The sequence below is a fragment of the Stenella coeruleoalba genome, assembly GCF_951394435.1.
Source record: "Stenella coeruleoalba genome assembly, chromosome: 6".
NCBI lineage: Eukaryota > Metazoa > Chordata > Mammalia > Artiodactyla > Delphinidae > Stenella > Stenella coeruleoalba.
In genome coordinates this window covers 126,560,935-126,582,101 of record NC_137151.1, presented here as the reverse complement: position 1 = coordinate 126,582,101, position 21,167 = coordinate 126,560,935, and the positions used below count along the sequence as shown (strand labels likewise).

At 46.3% G+C, this 21,167-nt stretch overlaps 1 protein-coding gene across 1 annotated transcript in view; it reads left to right on the top strand.

The window, feature by feature from the left end:
- The window catches only part of LOC307187857 (proliferating cell nuclear antigen-like), a gene marked incomplete at both ends in the record, with an annotated part of 48,004 nt that extends 28,575 nt beyond the window's left edge, over window positions 1-19,429 (top strand). Inside the window, one exon of the mRNA XM_079924379.1 lies at window positions 18,620-19,429. Within this exon, the coding sequence (XP_079780505.1) occupies window positions 18,620-19,429 (810 nt within the window). The remainder of the gene's footprint in view (window positions 1-18,619) is intronic.
- Between the last annotated feature and the right edge of the window lie 1,738 nt (window positions 19,430-21,167).

The following is a 21,167-nucleotide window of genomic DNA, read 5'->3' as shown; positions in this document are numbered from 1 at the left end:
AGAGCCTTAAAAGTGGCAACTGCGTCTGCACCCAAGCCCCCTCTGTGAGTCCTTACAGCCGCTCCGTGAGGCGGGTTTTATCGCCGTCCGTGGGGCGATAAGGAGGATGACAGCCCACACAGTGTGCCACTGAAGGGACTGGCATTTGGGTTTGGCCTCCCCTGTTTTAGGAGGTCCACACTCAGTGGTTCCCAGAGACCTAAAGAACCAAGGAGCCTCCCTCTGCAGGGGGAGGGAGGAAGAAGCAGGGTGTAGGGGGGAGCCCACTGGCCAAGATGTCAGCAGGTGACTGGCAGTGTCTCCGCCTCCTGCTGGGCTCTCAGGACTGCTCTGCGGGGGCTGCTGAGCCCAGCACAGCCTCGGGCCAGAGCCAAGGCAAGGACAAGGGCCTGCCTGGGGGTTGGGGTCTTCCAGGGGAGCAGTGGGCCCACCTCTTTTGCACCCACACTTTTCTGCACCTCTTCCCATCTCTCTTCTGCCCTGCAGACCCCTCCACACCAACCCCAGTGTACCATTGACATATCTGACACTCTTCCCATCTCAGCAGCTCCTTGGCCTGTGTGGGAGGTGGCCTCTGCTGGCATCTGCCCTGACTCTCTCCATCTGTCTCTCCCTGGATGAACTGTTCCCTCCAGTGGCCCTCTGGACACTTCAGTCCGGCCAGGAGCCCCTGCCCTCCTCCAGCACCCCTTCCTGTGGGATGAGCTCACCTGAAGGCTGGTGGTCTCTCTGTTACAGGAGATACCCCCCACCTTTCTTCACTTCTGATGTCTGAGCCTCACTACTGATGCTCCTTTTCCCCACAGAAACAGTAATCAATGGGCAAAAAGACCTGGATTCCAATCCCGATCTTCTTTTCAGACCAGGAACTCCTGTAATTTCCCTGAACCTTAACTTCCACTTCTATGAAGTGGGCACAGTCCCCTGTGCCTGCAAATGTCACAAAGGCAGAATGAGACAGCCTATGTAGATGTGCCTGGCAGATGCCCAGATGCCAGTGTAAATACTCAGATCCACACAGAGGAGTGACGAGAACCAGAAATGGCATCTCTGTGGATAAATAAGAAATACTTATATCTTTAAAATTTTTAAACCGAATTAACAATTTAGCTAAAAAAATTGGGAGTTAAAACAGAGGTAGAGTTAAATTTGATAATTACAATAAATATAAATGGCCTAAGCACTTCAAAGAAAAGGCAGAAACTGTCAGACTGGATAAAAAACTAGACCAGACTTTAAGCTGTCCACAGGAAATGCACTTTAAATATAAACGTAGAGCAAAAGTTACAATATTAAAAGGAGATACCATGTAAACTCTAATCATAAGAAAGCTGGAGTGGGTATATTAACGCTAGGCAAAGTGACTTCAGAGTGAAGAATATTGTCAGGAATACACAGGAACATTTTATCATGATAAAGGGCGGATGCATCAAGAGGCTATAACAAATCTAAATAAATGAAAGAAGAACTGGAAGAGGTGAAAGTTCAAACAAACCCACCATGATAGTTGAAGAGTTGATGATCCCCTCTTGTGACAGATGGAACAAGTAGACAGAAGATCAGTAAGGATACAGAGAACTCAAGCAGCCCTGTCAAACAATTTGACCCACAAAATTTAATAAGCACTCCACCCAAGAGCCACAGAACATATTCTTTTCAGGAAGAGGTCTCCAAGTATACAAAACCTGATAGAGGATAGAGGTTGCTCCACAGGTCAATAGAGAAAGGATTTAATGACGATGCTGGGAAATTTGGTGTTCACATGGAAAAAAATAAAATAAAATAAGCTCCCAACTCACAGGATACCCTAAGATAAAATCTAGTGAATTAATCTTAATTGTGGAAAATAAATCTTTAAAATTTTATAAGAAAATACAGGGAGATATTTAGTGACTTTGCAGAAAGGAATGATTTATTAAGGAAGACTTAGAAAAGGCACATCATAAAGGACAAAATTGATCAATCTGATTGCATTAAAAGTACAAACTATACATTAAAGGACATCATAATAAATTTAAGAAAACACCACCACATGGAAATAGATATCTGTACCACAAATATGGTCAAAGGATAAAAATCCAATATATGTCAAGAAGGCCTACAACCAATATTAAATAATAAACAGTACAAAAATTGGTTGTAAGGTGATTAATGAGAGAATATCCAAAGGTAAACAAATCTGAAAATATTATCAATATTTCAGATAATAATCAGAGAAATGCAAATTAAACTACAATAAAATTCCATACCCACAAGATCCACAGAAAGTCTCATTATTCCAAATGCTGCAGAAGATGTAGAGGAAAAAGAACTTTTAGGCATTGCTGTTGGTACTGTAAGTTGATATAATCCCTTCAGACAATAAATTGCCAATATCTAGTGAATATGAAAATGCATGTTACCAATAATGGGACAATTCCACTCCTGGATATACATATATATGTGACTTAGAGAAACTTTAAGTGCATAAGAAGAATTTTCAGCACTGTTTTTTCCTAACAGTATTACATTTTGCTTAGAGATATAGACACATATATAATAAAAGTGTATAGAACCTCATGGTGAGGATAAACATCCAATCCAGGACCATAATCACCTTTTGGAGGGGTGCTGAAGGAAGACAGGGTCAGGGTGTCTTCAACTATATGCTTAACATTTTATTTCATGGACACATATTTTATTATTCTTAACTTCTTATGTCTGAAATTTTGCATAAATTTCAGTTATTGCAAATACTTTTGAAACTTTATATAGATAACTACATTAATTATAATAGTGTTGTTAATGTGAAAAATCACTGACTTTTAAATTATATCTGTTGGTGTAAAAGATTCTGCATTAAGTTTACCAAGCTTCCCTTAAATGTGTACTATAAAGTTTTATGTGCTAAAAAGGGGAAGAAGGTAAAGAAATGAGGCTCATCTCATGATCTTTTGGCTAAAACCATATTTCTCAAAGTGTGGACTGAGGTTCCTGAAGGTCCCTGAGACCTTCTCAGGAGACTTTGAGGTCACAACTCTTTTCTTAATAATAAGATGTTACTCTTTTTTCACAGTGTTGACATTTGCATTGCTGGTGCAAAGGAAGTGACAGGTGACACTGCAGGTGCTGTGCTTTGAATCAGCGCTGGTCGTCTCTTGTGCCTCTGAACTGGGCACTCAAAGGTGAGGCCTTTCACTTGACAGTGTTCTGCATGGAACGACAAAATTATGAGTTCTACTAAATCTCGATGTTTGAGGAGCCCGTCTTGTTAATATCCTTACAAGGTGGAGAGCGCACACACAACACTTCTCTGCAAACTGCAGCACAGTATTTGTGCTTTTCAGGAAAAGCCTGGGTGACTGAGTCAGCAGCTGAACTGCCCTTTTCTGTGGAACATCATTTTTACTTGAAAGAACAACTTGCAGACAAACTAGTTAGTCTTTATCATTTCGCAGACACCATGAAAATGAATGAAGTGAACTGGTCATTCCAAAGGAAGCCACTGACAGTATTTGCTACCAATGATATAATGTGAACTTTCAAGTGAAAATTAGAATTTTGGAAAATGTGTATCTATCTACCATGCAACCCTTCATAGCTTCCCATTCCTTAAAGAATTTTCTGATAAGATGGCTGGTGATATCAGCAAATGTGTTTTTTTGGACATTGTATAATGAAATGTGTCTACATTTGAAACTCCACAGAACTCAGTGAACCATATTTTCCAAGTGACCAAGACATGATGTTACAAAATCAGGCAAAGGCAAAAGATCCATTCGAAGAAAAAGAGAAACCAATGCACTTTAATGTAACAGAAGAAAAAGTTTACTGATAGTGTTTCAGATTCCACATTGCAACTGACCGTCAAGAAATTGTCAAGTTTGCTATAGTGTCAAAGAAGAATATCTACAATTATATGAAGAAACTGTCAGGAGAGTTGTTGTTTGTTGGACAACATGTCTGCCGGATTTTCTCCACGTCCTTCAACCAAAAAACATATTCACCTGATGGTTATAGAAACAGGTGTGAGAGCACAGCTGCCATCTATCAGGTCAGACTTTGGGGAGATCTGGTAAAATTATAAAGCAGCACCACTATTTGTATTTATTTTTTTAATGGAAATACAGTTGCTTTCCTAAGCAAATTATTTATATTAACATGTAACAGGTTTATTATTGTTATTTTTAGGGAACAAATAAGTATTTTGGATGCTTAATTTTAATTTCTAATATGGTAAATATTGACAGATATAACCTATATGAACAAAAGCTCTTTGAGGTAATTTTTAAGTGTATAAAGAGGCCCAAGACCAAAACAGTTGCTAATCTCTGGGACAAAGCACACCTGCATGTCAAATGTCCTATAACTGTGAACACAAGTCTTCACAGACAAACGTCTCTGAAAACACAATGAGGGAAACGAATGTTTTCTAGAAACATGTCTACAATGTATTTCAGGGCCTGAGTGTGTGGGTGTAGAAATTCATGTTTAATTGCGTGGAATAAAGTTGTTCAGAGGATAAGTTTTGGAGGGGGTGTGTTAAACAGTCATAGTTTTATTTCTGGTAGAGAAAAAAATACTGATATTTCTTTTTATTTAAAATATTTAGGTTGGATACACCAGCCATATGGAAACATGACATCGCTAACTTAGCGCTGAGTAAGAAAGAAGAGGGATCGCGTACTTTTCTTGGAAGGGGCGGGGCCTCAGACCTGCAGGAAGGATGCTCGGTGGACCAGGGACAATACCCTGTGGCCTTGGACCTCAGCCTGGCATAAAGCCACCTCCAAGGCTCCAGTGGGCCTTTCGCATCAGCCGTGGCCAAGCATTTCCTTTTGTTGGTGCTCTAACTAGAGTTCAAACTAAAGGCTCACACCTCCATCCATTCATTGATTCAGATATTTACCAAATACTGATTGACATCCCTGCCCATTGTACATTATGTGGGCGCTGGAAATATCGATCTCCGCAAGGAATTGACTCTATGGGGGAAAATCAGATAACAAGCAATAGATGAAGTAGTTTAATTCTAAGCATCAGTAGGGAAATCGTGAATGAGAGCTGCCTTTGTTGGCGTGGGCAGAAGAGGCCTCTCTCTGGGTGGACCTCTGACATTGAGAGAGGGTGGCTATGAGGTTCTGGGGACAGCGTTCCAGGCTAAGGGGACAAAAGGTGGGGTGGATTTGCAAGCTGGAGGCCATTGGGGGTTCTGAGATGTTGGGCTGTGTGACCAGGTCAAATGCTAGCAAACAGACCCGACACGGTCTGAAGGTGAGCGGAGGGGGCCTGAGGGTCTGTGGAGAAGCAGAGCGCGGGGAGGGCCCTGTGCTTCATGGTCCCCACAGGCAGCCTGCACCGTGGAAGGTCCCTGAGCATGTCTGGGTTGTTTCCAGGAACTCTTATCTCACCACTTTGCACGCCTATCAGAATGGCTAAAGTAAAAATGGTGACAACACCAAATGCTGGCAAGGATGCCAAGAAAGTGGACCCTTCGTCCATTGCCGCTGGGGATGTAAAGGGGGACAGTTGTTCTGCAATAAAATATGGCAGTTCCTTACCAGACTGAACATGCGACTACACATGACCCAACCATGAACTCCTGGACATTTATCCCAGAGAAATGAAGACCATGTTCCCGCAAAAGCCTGTACCTTGACGTGTATATCAGCTTTGCTCATAAGAACCCCAAATTGGAAATAACACAGACGCCCATTAACAACGTGCATGGTAAGTAGCCTGAGGTTCCTCCGCGCTTCATAAACTCTTGATCCACAATAAAAAGGAAGAACTACTGGTACAAAAGCTTGAATGATCTCAAAGCAGTTATGCTGAGCGGAAAAAGCCAGTCTCAGAAGGTTACATAGTGTGTAACCCGCTTACAATGATGAGATTACAGAGACGGGAGAGCAGATAGTGGTGACGGGTCTTAGGGAGCAGGAGGGAGGTGGTGCGGCTGTAGAAGGAGCCCGAGGGAGCCTGTGCTGGTGGATTCCGGAACCTACACGTGCGATTAAATTCACAGAACTAAATGCCCTCATGGGGCGGGTGGGCATGTGAAACTGGCAAATCTGCATCCCTGGGTGTTTTGTGTTGATGTCAGTTTCGTGGTTATGATGTTATACTCTAGTCACCCAAGATGTTACCTTTGGGGAAAGTGGGTGGAGGGTGCGGGGGTCTCTCTCTGCCGTTTCTTTTTCTTTTTGTATTTTTTCTTACAACTGCGTGTGAATCTACATTTACCTCTAAATAAAAATGGTTTTTGTTTGTTTAAAAATGACTAAGACAAATCAGTGGATTTCACGCTGTCGCCATGGAGAGCGCTCAGCTCCACCAGGCAGTGGAGAGCAGTACAGAAGGGAGGCTCTGGACCAGCCGTCGCTCAGGGCTTCACTCCTCGGCTCCTGGCTCGTGCGGGGCTGGGGGGCCCCCGACCAGAAAGTGTGCCTGCCTGTGTCCCTCCTGCCCTATCGCTCGGGCAGGCCTCAGGCTCTGTCACCGAACACTCCAGGCTCAGCGCTGGACAAGACCGTGTGAGTGGGACAGGGGACGGCCGGGGAGTGTGGACACGGCCTCAGGACCTGCTCTCCAAGCCCAGGGGGCCACTTCTCCTGCCCACGTTCTCATGGGTCTCCCACAACCCCCTCCGCCACCACCTTCCAGACCATTCCGAAGGCCCCAGCTCTGATCTTGGTACCAAACTACGAGGAACACTTGACCCAAAACTGGCTGAAACCCTCTCAGCATTGTCAAGGGCACATCCTGGTGCCAAGAGGGAGAACTCAAACCCCTGTCCTCTTTGGTTTGCAAAGAATGAAATGTTCAAGGAATAAGTGAGGCTCGTTCAGCAGGGTCCATACTATTTTTCCTTCTAAGCCCTGCGTGGGTTTGGAAGCGAAGGGAACCTCCCAAAGCGCGGTATGGATTTGCCAAGCCACAGGCACTTAAAAACCAATTTTAGACCTTTGCCAAACCCCTAAATTCCAAGGAATACTTTGATGCCTATTAAAGCCCTGTAAAGTCAGACCACGTGTAAAGGGGCTTTGGACCCATTTCCTAGGTTCTGTGGGTGTCATGTGTCTGCTCAGCAAGGCGGCGTGTGCTCAGCCTATGCTGGCCCCGCGGACGGAGAGGGCGTCGAGAACCCAGCCTCACAGCGGGTCCGTGGCCCGGGCTCTGTGACCCAGGAAAGCTGCAACCCTGAGCTCCAGGGTGGCCCCTGGTTCCTTGGTTTTCCCCGGAGAGGGTTTAATCCCACCTGGCCTTGGTTTCCTTGTCTACAGAGAGGTGACCTGCTTAGCAGAGGCTCTGGTGCCTAGTAGGTTTGAAGAAAACTACTGCTCTCTCCCTCTGCCCCTGAAGCCTTGGGTTTGAATTTTCACTGAAAAATTGCCCACAGGCCCATGTAAAACACCACTTGTGCTTATAACTTGCCTCTTTTCTATGAAAGTCAAAGTACTGCACTCTGTGAATCCCCACAGGCTCTGTCCTCCCCAGGGATTGCTATGGGAACGTCGTCTGTGGGATGAGGGTCTGGCTGCGCGGCCTGAGAGCCTGCTCCATGGAGGCAGGGCTGAGAACTCGGCCGGTCCCGTGCCACCTGAGTGACTTGTCGCCAGTGAGATGTCAAAGTAGACCAGGGACAAGAGATAAATAAGCGTGATCTCTGGACCTCAAAACAGGCACTCAGCTTCCTCCTGCCCAGTAGGCTCATCTGCAGATCAGTCTCTGCCTGCCTTCCCCCCAGAGGTTTGCGTCTTTGGTCACAGGTGCGGAAACGCACTCAAAGAGTGCGTGGGCCTTGGTGGCAGCCGAAACCCAAGAAACGGTCTCCACTGCATCTTGGCAGGTCCCAGACGAGCCCGTGGGCCAGGTCCCCACTCTCCTGCCATCTCTCATCCCCTGCCTCTCTCCGTGTGAAGGCTGCTGCCCCACATGCCTCGCAGTCCTGACGTCCATTTCAAGGCCTCCGTCTCCCAGGTTCACTTCCAGCCAACCTTAGACAATTGCCATGGCTGTGGAGATGAGTGAGGAAAAAGAGGGGGACCCTCTGCACCACACACATTAGGAAAAAGGCGGAGGGAAGGGGGAGCTATTCCCCAAAGGGAGAAGGATGCAATTCCTAGAGGAAAGAAAGTAATGCCAGATCAAAAATAAATACCAATAAATAAATAAATACCCAGATGCTCACCACACACCAGACAGGAGGTGTGGGAGCGGTTTGTCAAATGCGAGAGACTATATCCGTCTTCAAAGAAGATATGAACAAGGCCAATAAGCACATGAAAAGAGCCTCAATGTCATTGGCCGTCAGGGAAATGCACAGACACTAGGATGCCACAGACACTAGGATGCCACAGACGCTAGGATGTAGCTAGTTTAGGACCCAGTTCGACAGCTCCTCAGAGAGTTAAACAGTTACCATGTGACCCAGCAATTCTGCTCCTGGGTATATGCTCAAAAGAAATGAAAACATTGATCCACACAAGCACCTGTACACAAGTGTCTGTAGCAGCGTCTACAGTAGAGGCAAAAAGTGGAAACAACCCAAATGTCCATCAGCCGATGAATGGATAAGCAGAATATGGTATGCACAGAACAGAATATTGTTCAATCACAGGAAGGAATAAAGGGCTGCTGTGTGCTACAATGTGAATGAAACTTGGAAACACCGTTAGCTGAAAGAAGCCAGTAGCAAGAGACGCTACATTATGTGATTCAATTTATATGAAATGTCCAGAACGGGCGAATCCAGAGACACAGAAGGTGGATCAGTGTTTACCTAGGACTGGGGAGGGTGGGAAGGATGGGAACGTTGCGGGGGTGACACGGTTTCTTTGGGGGGTGATAAAAATGGTCTGAAATTGACAGGGGTGATGGTCACACCACTCTAGAAATATACAAAAGGTCATTGAATTGTGTACTTTAAATGGGTGAATCGTGTGTTAATTGGATCCCCATAAAGCTGTGAACAAGAACAGAAAGATCCCCTTCGCCCATAAGTCTGTTCATTAGCCTCCCCGGGTCCTAGTCATCACCCAGGTCCCAGCTCCGATTCTGGCCCTGCCAGGAGGCCCCTAGCAGCTGAAGCCTGTAGGGATCTCTCTCCTCAGCTTTGGCACTCTCTGCTCTTTGCTTGGTCCTGCATACAGTTTGCCTGCACTGCTCAGACGCGCCCAGGTAAGAGCAGCTGGCCCTGGACCCCTGGTGTGGGTGTGAGGAAGCAGATACTCCTGTACTTTCCCCATGCCGGCCCAGCGCTGGTCCAGTTTAGAGGGGACCATTCTCGTTTCAGTGACCATCAAACTTTCACCAGCAATCAAGGCTGCCTTAAACGAGGGCCTGGGAGCCTCCACCTGTGTGTCCATAGAACTCAATGCCACCCGCCTCCCCAGGAGGAGCTCTGATATCAGCTCTCCAGGGAAGGAAGCCTTTTCGTCCGTATTATTATGGAGAATATGGATATCATTATTATCCATAAAGATACTCAAGGTTCTGCAGTCTCCATTCTCCTACTGAATACATCACACATTCTTCTTACTTCTTCATAATCTTGAGAATCACAGGAGAAGAAATATAATATTCAACCCATTCAGTGTACCATAAATGACCTACCATTCCCCGACCGACAGGTGTCCAGTGTGCCTTGGGAGTCAGATAATTCTGCACTAGACGTCTTTACACATAGGCTGTTGCCATTTTTGGAATTTTCTTTCAGGACGACTTCCCAGAAATGTCACCGGGAGGTCAAACGGAACAAACGATTTTATGATTCTTGCTATGTGCTGCCAGGTGCTTTTCCAAGCAGCGTGTCTGCTCTGCAGTGCCCAGGAGCGTGGGAGTGGGCAGGTGGAAGGCTCTCGACACGGCGCTAGGCTACCTACAGCACGGAGCTTGTCTGCTCTGCAGCGCCCAGGAGCGTGGGAGTGGCAGGTGGAAGGCTCTCGACACGGCGCTAGGCTACCTACAGCACGGAGCTTGTCTGCTCTGCAGTGCCCAGGAGCGTGGGAGTGGCAGGTGGAAGGCTCTCGACACGGCGCTAGGCTACCTACAGCACGGAGCGTGTCTGCTCTGCAGTGCCCAGGAGCGTGGGAGTGGCAGGTGGAAGGCTCTCGACACGGCGCTAGGCTACCTACAGCACGGAGCGTGTCTGCTCTGCAGCGCCCAGGAGCGTGGGAGTGGGCAGGTGGGAGGCTCTCGACACGGCGCTAGGCTACCTACAGCACGGAGCTTGTCTGCTCTGCAGTGCCCAGGAGCGTGGGAGTGGGCAGGTGGAAGGCTCTCGACACGGCGCTAGGCTACCTACAGCACGGAGCGTGTCTGCTCTGCAGCGCCCAGGAGCGTGGGAGTGGGCAGGTGGAAGGCTCTCGACACGGCGCTAGGCTACCTACAGCACGGAGCGTGTCTGCTCTGCAGTGCCCAGGAGCGTGGGAGTGGGCAGGTGGAAGGCTCTCGACACGGCGCTAGGCTACCTACAGCACGGAGCTTGTCTGCTCTGCAGCGCCCAGGAGCGTGGGAGTGGCAGGTGGAAGGCTCTCGACACGGCGCTAGGCTACCTACAGCACGGAGCTTGTCTGCTCTGCAGTGCCCAGGAGCGTGGGAGTGGCAGGTGGAAGGCTCTCGACACGGCGCTAGGCTACCTACAGCACGGAGCGTGTCTGCTCTGCAGTGCCCAGGAGCGTGGGAGTGGCAGGTGGAAGGCTCTCGACACGGCGCTAGGCTACCTACAGCACGGAGCGTGTCTGCTCTGCAGCGCCCAGGAGCGTGGGAGTGGGCAGGTGGGAGGCTCTCGACACGGCGCTAGGCTACCTACAGCACGGAGCTTGTCTGCTCTGCAGTGCCCAGGAGCGTGGGAGTGGGCAGGTGGAAGGCTCTCGACACGGCGCTAGGCTACCTACAGCACGGAGCGTGTCTGCTCTGCAGCGCCCAGGAGCGTGGGAGTGGGCAGGTGGAAGGCTCTCGACACGGCGCTAGGCTACCTACAGCACGGAGCTTGTCTGCTCTGCAGTGCCCAGGAGCGTGGGAGTGGCAGGTGGAAGGCTCTCGACACGGCGCTAGGCTACCTACAGCACGGAGCGTGTCTGCTCTGCAGTGCCCAGGAGCGTGGGAGTGGGCAGGTGGGAGGCTCTCGACACGGCGCTAGGCTACCTACAGCACGGAGCTTGTCTGCTCTGCAGTGCCCAGGAGCGTGGGAGTGGGCAGGTGGAGGGCTCTCGATACGGCGCTAGGCTACCTACAGCACGGAGCTTGTCTGCTCTGCAGTGCCCAGGAGCGTGGGAGTGGGCAGGTGGGAGGCTCTCGACACGGCGCTAGGCTACCTACAGCACGGAGCTTGTCTGCTCTGCAGTGCCCAGGAGCGTGGGAGTGGGCAGGTGGAAGGCTCTCGACACGGCGCTAGGCTACCTACAGCACGGAGCTTGTCTGCTTTGCAGTGCCCAGGAGCGCGGGAGTGGGCAGGTGGAAGGCTCTCGACACGGCGCTAGGCTACCTACAGCACGGAGCTTGTCTGCTCTGCAGTGCCCAGGAGCGTGGGAGTGGGCAGGTGGAGGGCTCTCGATACGGCGCTAGGCTACCTACAGCACGGAGCTTGTCTGCTCTGCAGTGCCCAGGAGCGTGGGAGTGGGCAGGTGGAGGGCTCTCGATACGGCGCTAGGCTACCTACAGCACGGAGCTTGTCTGCTCTGCAGTGCCCAGGAGCGTGGGCGTGGGCAGGTGGAAGGCTCTCGACACGGCGCTAGGCTACCTACAGCACGGAGCTTGTCTGCTCTGCAGTGCCCAGGAGCGTGGGAGTGGCAGGTGGAAGGCTCTCGACACGGCGCTAGGCTACCTACAGCACGGAGCGTGTCTGCTCTGCAGTGCCCAGGAGCGTGGGAGTGGGCAGGTGGGAGGCTCTCGACACGGCGCTAGGCTACCTACAGCACGGAGCTTGTCTGCTTTGCAGTGCCCAGGAGCGTGGGAGTGGCAGGTGGAAGGCTCTCGACACGGCGCTAGGCTACCTACAGCACGGAGGGTCGCTCCTGCTGAGGGGTGGGAGTGGGCAGGTGGAAGGCTCTCGACACGGCGCTAGGCTACCTACAGCACGGAGCTTGTCTGCTCTGCAGTGCCCAGGAGCGTGGGAGTGGGCAGGTGGAAGGCTCTCGATACGGCGCTAGGCTACCTACAGCACGGAGCTTGTCTGCTCTGCAGTGCCCAGGAGCGTGGGAGTGGGCAGGTGGAGGGCTCTCGATACGGCGCTAGGCTACCTACAGCACGGAGCTTGTCTGCTCTGCAGTGCCCAGGAGCGCGGGAGTGGGCAGGTGGAAGGCTCTCGACACGGCGCTAGGCTACCTACAGCACGGAGGGTCGCTCCTGCTGAGGGGTTTTGGAGATGATCAGCAAGGGGCCTTAGCAGCAGGTCTGGGGGATAATTCAAGCTGAGCGCAGGGTGGGCAGGCTTGGAAGGGAGACAGCAGGTGTCCAACCTAGACTGGCTCTTTCTCCGGGCTGCTGGGAGGCAGGGCTCCCTGCAGGGGCTCTGGGAGATCCACGCTAGAAAAGCAGATCACTCTAGGGAATAGGCACCTGGGCTAATTCTGATTCACTAGGTTTTTCTCAAAACAACCGAGAGCTCACCCCTTGACCCGCTTACGCATTCATCCTACAATCTCCGAGACCCATGGGACCCTACAGGGGTATCACTCAGGAGGTACGTACTCAAACAGTCCCTTGACGGCCAGCAGCAGTAGCAGATTATAACCCACAGAATAATGTAAGAATCCATGAGATCATACCAATTCAAAAGTAAAGGGATAAATGAACAAGGGGGAAGGAAAAGCTCTTCCCTGCAGTAGAAGGTGAGTTAATAAATGGAAGGGGTGACAGACTTCGAGAACCACGGCTCTGCAGCATCACCATTAGCACTGATTCAGCCTGGAGTCTCCGGTGACTGCTGGGATGACTGTTGGAAACTTGACCCCAGCTTACCAAGTGCCTCCCGATGTGCTGTGCCACCCACAACCTCACCTCCGGGGTGGACCTGCCCAAATACATCCTCTGGATTCAACCCTGGGGCCACCCTGCAAATATCTACCCCATACTCTCCAGGACTGTCAAGTTCAGGGGAAGATAGAGGGGCTGAAGAACCATTCCAGAAAAGAATGAGCCTAAAAAGGCATGAAATTCAGCCCAACATGTGATCCTGGACTGGACCCTGGACTGAGGAAAATGACCACAAAAGGAAATATAGGATAGCTAGCAAATAGGAATATGAACTCCAGATCACTTACGAGTATTGTATTCTTACTTCATTTCCTGTTAAGAATATCTCTATTCTCAGGAAATATACAAAAAATATTTAGGGGAAAGACGTGGTGTTTGCAATTTATCCCAAATAGTTTAGGAGAAAAGTATCTATCTATCTATCTATCTATCTATCTATCTATCTATCTATCATTGAGGATGATATCCAAATGGGGAAAATATGTGTAATTGAGGGACTTGGGTAAAGGGCGTAAAGGAGTTCTATGTACTACTCTTTCAAAGTAGTGATACTGATGGATTCTATAAGAGTATTGGTTTCAAAGAGCAAGAAATAATAATTGCTTACATGGACATAACACTTAAAGATTTCAGGATATTTTTATACCCATTTGAACAGTGTGTGATCTAGGTCAACACTGTTTTGCAGTTGTGGAAAGGAGAGGTGAAGTGATTTGCTCAGGGGGATGTAGATAATATGAGGCAGAGCTGGGTCTCTGCTGTAATTCTGGTTCATGATATGATGAGTCACTAGCATGGGTTACCACTGGCTCCTGCCCCCAAATCAATCTCAGTGATGCCCCAAAAAGCAGAGGCAAGTTGGTGAGTCCATAAAAAATAAATAAATAAATAAAACCTCGAGAACCTCTGGGTACGTGGGCTTCTGGGTCAGTGAGTAGAGGGAGGAATGATGCCCTAGAGTAGAAAAAGGGTAGATTCTGGTGATGGGATATGAGAAGGGGAGTTCTCACTGTGTGCCCTTGCCCCTTCCCCCGGGCACTGGGCAATAATTTTCTGCCCCTAACAACTGTAAGAGGTGTCAGCTTCTACATGGTTTATACTAAGAATCAGCAGACCATCGCTCCCACCGTAGCAACTAGGGAAATTTACAGTTATAAAGACATTGGACAGCCACGGGAGTACAAAGGACCAGACAAATTAAATTCCAGAGCAGGCAAGTTCATTGAGGAGAGCGTCTTCTAGTTTCTTAGAAGAAAACGTAGGCAGTATACTCTTTGACATCAGTCTTAGCAATATTCTTTTTGGATCCATCTCTTCAGGCTGGGAAATGAAAGCAAAAATAAACACATGGGATTACCTCAAACTAAAAAGCTGTTTCACAGCAAAGGAAACCATCAACAACATGAGAAGGCAGCCTACCGAATGGGAGAAAATATTTTCAAACAATATTTGTAGTAAGGGGTTAGTATCCAAAATATCCCAAGAAAACAACAACAACGACAACAACTCATACAACTCAAGATTAACAAAAACAACCAATTAAAAATGGGCAGAGGACATGAATAGACATTTTTCCCAGGAAAACATAGATGGACAACAGACACATGAGAAGATACTCAGCATCACTAGTCATCAGGGAAATGCAAATCAAAACCATAGGGAGATATTATCTCACATCTGTCAGAATGGCTCTCATCAAAAAGACAGCAAATAATAAGTGTTGGCAAGGATTTGGAAAAAAGGGAACCCTTCTGCACTATTGCTGGGAATGTAGATTGGTGCAGCCACTGTGGCAAACAGTATGGAGGATCCTCAAAAAATTAAAAACAGAACTATCATATGATCCAGCAACTTCACTTCTGGGTATTTTCCCAAAGAAAACAAAAACAGTAATTTGAAAAGATATATGCACTCCAATGCTCACTGAAGCATTATTTACAATAGCCAAGATATGGAAGCAACCTAAACGTCCATCCACAGACACAAATGGATAGAGAAGATGTGATATTTTTATATAATAGAATATTACTCAGCAATAAAAAAGAATGAAATCTTGCCATTTGCAACAACATGGAAGAATCTAGAGGGTATCATGCTAAGTGAAATAAGTCAGACAGAGAAAGACAAATATGACCAGTATGATTTTATTTGTATGTGTATAATCTAAAAAACAAAACAAAACAAAACAAAAACAGATTCATTGATAGAAGAAATGGGTGGCTGCCAGAGGGGAAGAGGGTGGGGGATTGGGTGAAGTAGGTGAAGGGGATTTAGAGGTACAAAATTTTGGTTATAAAATACATAAATCGTGGGGATGTAATATACAGAAAAAGGAATATTATCAATAATATTGTAATAACTTTGTATGGGGACAGATGGTTATTAGGCTTACTACGGTGATCATTTTATAATGTATGCAAATATCAAATCACTGTGTGGTACACATGAAATTAACACAATATTGTTATATTTCAATTTTTAAAAAGTCAAGAGCAGGCAGAGCCATTCCTAGGTGAGCTGCGATCACCAACCATTTACTTTCCTAAGGGCATTTTCTGAGTCTGGGTAGAGGCTAGTGTTGGGGCTTGCCTAGGCAGAGGGACAGTCCTGGGGAAAAGATAAGTTCATGAATATTTTGAAAATCATGTTGGATGGCATGAGAGATTAGAGTCTAGAGGAGACCAAGAGATGTAGCTGTTTTCTCCTGCAGATTCCTTGCTGAGTATCAGGGTGCAAGAGACGGAACAGCTGGGCTGGAAAGGCAGTAAGATCTCCACCTCATCTGCTAGGGACACCCCCTGTCAGACTTGGTGATAGTTAATTTTACGGGTCAACTTGACTGGATCTGAAGATGCCCAGATATCTGATTAAGCATTCTTTCTGGGTGTGTCTGCCAGGGTGTTTCTGGATGAGATTGGCATTGGACTTGGTGGACTCAGTAAAGTAGATGGCCCTCCCGCATGTGAAAACCCTCTCCAACACTGTGAAGGCTTAAATAGAACAAAAAGGCAGAGGAAGAAATTTGGCCCTTTTCTATCTGCCTTGTTGCTTGAGCTGGGACATCTCCTATGAGTCAATTCCTCCCAATAAGTCTCCTTTTCTATCTTATCTGTTCTGTTTCTCTGGAGAACCCAGACTAACACAGGCATCATCCTTCAGACTTGGAAAACACAAATGTGGATGAATTCTAATGCTGCAACCCGGTCTTGAACCAGCTCAATTTCTAATTAGGTTGAGGTGATTATTTTTATCTGGGGGCGGGGAAGGGGAATCCTCAGAGGAACAGTCATATCAACTTTAGTCTCTATTGTTTTTGTATGGACAATGTCTGGTCTACAATCAAAACTTACATGAATATGAAGTATGAAAATACGAGTAATGATTGCTAAAAAGCAGTCAATAAAATAGATCAATAGATGATCCAGACACTGGGGTTAACACACAAAGATTTAACTAACAAGTACCAACATGTCAACCACAATCTGGGAGAGATGCACTAAGTGGCTAAAAAGATGGAGAATTTCAAAAAAGGATTAGAATCTATTAAAAAAAGATCAACTAGACATTGTAAGTGAAAATACAGTACCTAAAATTAAACTCATTGAATAAATTTGAGAGCAGACAGGGTACAGCAGAAGACAAGATTAGTGGACAGAAAGAAAAGACCAGAAAAAACAGACCTGAATCCAAGTCAACTGGATCAACCTACTTATATTTGGAGTCTCAGAAGGAGAGAGGTGGAGGGGAGGGTGAAGCAGAAGCTGTATTTGAAGAGCTCATGGCTGAGATTTTCCAAGACTGATGTCAGACTTCAATCCACTGATTCCAGAAGCTTTGTGGAGCCCCATTCAGTCTGTGTGAGAAGAGAAGCCATCCCAGGGCTAGCGGGGGTGGTGGGGTAAATCAAGGACTCTGCTACACTCTCACTGGGATGAAGAACAGTTCAAAACAGGTCCTTCCAGACTTTCCAGCCACCTAGCATTCCTTTCTCTCTGCTCGGGTGTTAGGCAATCACAGCAGGGAGGCAGTTCTTGAATAAGACCAGTGCCAAGGAGGAGACATGATGTGTAACACTAGACGCTCTTCGCCATGAGATGCACCCTCCTTCCACCCCACAAAATCGTCAGAAGCAGACCAAGTTCTTACATGAGCTTTATCTTCTCCCCTCAGGTACCCATTCCCAGCAAAGACAGAGAAGATCTCAGGAAAGCATAATCTCTCAGCAAAAGTAATGAGACTTCTTAGGAATACAACTTCTATAAAGAGAAAGACAACAGAATGAGAAAGAAATTCATACTAGATGAAGCAGAATCAATGGAATAAGGATTCCATTTATTCCATTAAAGCAGAACAAGAAGCTTTAAAAAGGCTGTTCCATCCCTTCTAAGAAATAAGAAGGCCAGTGGGGAGGGAATATTGGGAAGATGAAAGAACAAGAAGTTATACAGAAAAAAACCAAGGAGGTAGTTTTTTACTTATTTATTTTAAAAATATCAGCAGCTAAGTTAAATGTGAAAATGAATTTAACTTGAGATTAGTAAATAAGAAGACCAGTCTTAGGAATTCTCGAAACAATGAAGCTACGAAAAGGACTTTTCATAGTAGAAAGTCAAGCAATACAGAAGACGGAAGAACTGTCTTTTCAGACGTTAGGGTCCCAGAAGGGAGAAAACAATTAGGATGAGGGAGACAATATTTGAAAAATTATTGACCAAGAATTTCCCAGATTTGAGGAATAGGTACAATCTCAATAAGCGGGGGAAAGAGCCAGCCACATCTCAACACACTACAGCGAAATCTATGGACATTAAGGAGATGAAATTACAAAACTTCCAACGAGAAAACAAACAGTAATTTTTAAAGGAACACCAATCAGATTGACACCATATTTATCAATGACAAAACTGGATGCAGAAAGATGGTAGAGTGATAGTTTCCATATCAAAGGACCACAATCTTTAAACTCATAATTTTATAGCCAGCTAAGCTATCATTTACACACTGGCAAAATAAGGATATTTTCAGACGCCTAAGGAAGTCCTCAGAAATTTTATTACACAAAGACTCTTTTGGAGACATTTAAAAAGAGCCCTACAGCAAGAAAAGAAATGAACTGTAGAATATTGGACCTCTGAGTGACCAAATCACTTACTAAAGCAACGACTAAGACAAAACAAACAAAAAAGTATACCTGTAATAAACTATAGTCAAAATTCTAGATGATACCCACATGCTATAGGGCAGGGGGGTTGGTGTAGGAGAGTCCAGTAAAGAGATAGATACTGATAAACTTAAGAACTGATAAAGAGAATAAGCATTACTATTAAAAAGAATGAGCAGTTGGGAATCTAAATTAGTTATTATTATTATTGCTTATTCTTATTAATTATTGTTTCCAATCCCGCTCCCCCAACCCCAAACCCTATTACGAGTTAAGTGCTAATCGATAAGGAATTGACTTCTGTAAAGGGTTCAAAGGAATTCATCTCTGAGGAGGTCACCAGGCTCGGGGTAAGAAGAGACTGCTGATTAAACTGCTACAGGCGCGGCGGGCTGGTTGTGGGCTTCCTCCGTCTCAAGCATTCATAGGTTAGTTCCCCCAGTCGCTCTCATCTTCTGAAGCCTAAGTCGGCTACACCTTCCTCCTTCCTTCCGCCAGTAGCCGTGTCCTTGCAACTCCGCCAGCGTGTTCGAGGCGCGCCTGGTCCAGGGCTCCATCTTGAAGAAGGTGCTTGAGGCACTTAAGGACCTCATCAGTGAGGCCTTCTGGGACATCAGCTCGAGTGGCGTGAACCTGCAGAGCATGGACTCTTCCCATGTCCCCTTGAGGCAGCTCACCCTGCGCTCTGAGGGCTTCGGCAGGTACCGCTGCGACCGCAACTTGGCCATGGGCGTGAACCTCACCAGCACGTCCAAAATACTGAAATGTGCTGGCAAGGAAGACATCATCACACTAAGGGCTGAAGATAACGCGGACGCCTTGGCCCTAGTATTTGAAGCTCCAAATCAAGAAAAGGTTTCAGATTATGGAATGAAGTTAATGGATTTAGACGTCGAACAGCTTGGAATTCCAGAACAAGAGTGCAGCTGTGTAGTAAAAATGCCTTCTGGTGAATTTGCACGTAGATGCCGAGATCTCAGTCATATTGGAGGTGCTGTTGTAATTTCCTGTGCAAAAGATGGAGTGAAATTTTCTGCAAGTGGAGAACTTGGAAATGGAAATATTAAGTTGTCACAAACGAGGAATGTTGATAAAGAAGAGGAAGCTGTTACCATAGAGATGAATGAACCAGTTCGGCTAACTTTTGCCCTGAGGTACCTGAACTTCTTTACAAAAGCCACTCCACTCTCTCCTACAGTAACACTCGGTATGTCTGCAGATGTACCCCTCGTCGTAGAGTATAAAATTGCTGCTATGGGACATTTAAAGTACTATTTGGCTCCCAAGACTGAGGATGAAGAAGGATCTTAGACCTTCTTAAAATTCAAATTCAAGGAAATAAAACTAAGCTCTTTGAGAACTGCTTCTGAAATGCCAGCACATACTTAAGTCTCTTTTGTCTTTGCACCTCTGAGTACATATGTAGATACTGTTTTCTGTAAATAACTTTTTTTCTCCATCCTCTACAATTTGTTCAAAGAGTAAAGTCCAAAGTTAAATCTGGTCTTGTTAACCTAGTAATACTTTGCCTCACCTAGGAATACTCCTTATAATTTTTATAAACAAAAGAGTTTTGACTCTAAATGCAGTTTTAAGTATTGTTTTCAATTTAAATAAAAGTCATTTGAATTTCAAGCATCACAGGACACTGGCTTCATTTGGACCCCGATGGTTGCAGGTATCCTAGAAAATTCACAATTCCAGCAGCTCATGTAAATGAGCTTATTTTTTCAGTCTAGAGCAGGTTGATATGACATTAGATATAGTGATTAAAAGTATTCCAGATACAGCAGGGGACAAAGTATTTTGGGGGATTCATTTGCCAAACTTATTTTGGTGTTATGACTTGAGCCCAAGAAATGAAAAGGGGAGAGTAGAACAAATATATAATATTTTGTCATTTTTGCTAGCAGAAACTAACACTTTACAGAAGCTTAATGTACCCAAAGTTCCGTCAGCTTTGTAAGACTCGCATTGTTACAGGGCAGTGTTTCATTAGCCCAGGGAACCTTGTAGAGGAGCCTTGGAAGTTTTAGTAGATCTGATAGGTCCCAAGAATTATGTTTATGCAAGAATAATTTCTCTAGCATAAGTAGCCTTTTGTGGGGACTTATTCCCTTAAAGGATGAAGGTGGCTTAAATTCCATGGATGTTGGAGTCAACCAAGAAAGTGAAAAAGACCCAGCAGTAATTGTGCTTCAAGCTCACAAGTTGGCATATGCTGCGTAGTGAGAATTCCTTTATTGTCGTCCCTTTTGCTGGTGTATTTTGTGTTTGGTAGATTAAATGACAGATTTCTGTTGTACTTGCAGCGATGATAGAACTCACTGTATCCAGTAGGTAACTATTCATTACCTTCTGTGTGCCTGGGGTTGGAGAAGGCTATTGACTGCAGAGGGGCCTGGTGGAAACTTCTGGAGTGATGAAAATATTTTATCTACGTTGTGATGATGGCCCCAAGACTATATGCATTTGTCAAAACTAATCCAATTGGACTTTATCATATGGAAATTATACATTCATAAAGCTTGACATTTTAAAAAGTAAAAAAAAAAAAAGAAGAGAATGCCTGCAGTCCCAAGAAGAGGGGCTTTGCAGGACATGGAGACCCAATTCCTATGTCCCCATGTCCCGCAAAACTGGACTGCAAGACAGTTGTTGGAGACAGAGCCTGGCCACACCATGAGGCCCCAGGGATGCCTGGCTCAGAGCTACAGACTCATGCTATGTCTTCCTGCCTGCCGGGGATACAGACGGATCTGGTCTGGTCTGAATCAGCAGGTGTACCCTCTGACATGGGCTGAGATGCTAACTGGATCTGCACCATGTGAGTTTCACTGAGTATCTGGGATGTGAGTGGCTGTGACAGCTCCGCGTTACCCAGACAAATTAGGCACAGTCCATTCCTCAGGGGACCTAACGGTTTAATGGGGGACACAGATGTGCAGACATATTTCAGACACACACAGTGGTTAAAAGTGCAGGCTTAGGTGTCAGAAAGACTCAGGGTAAAATCCTGGACCCACCGCTCATTACCTATGTAGCTTTA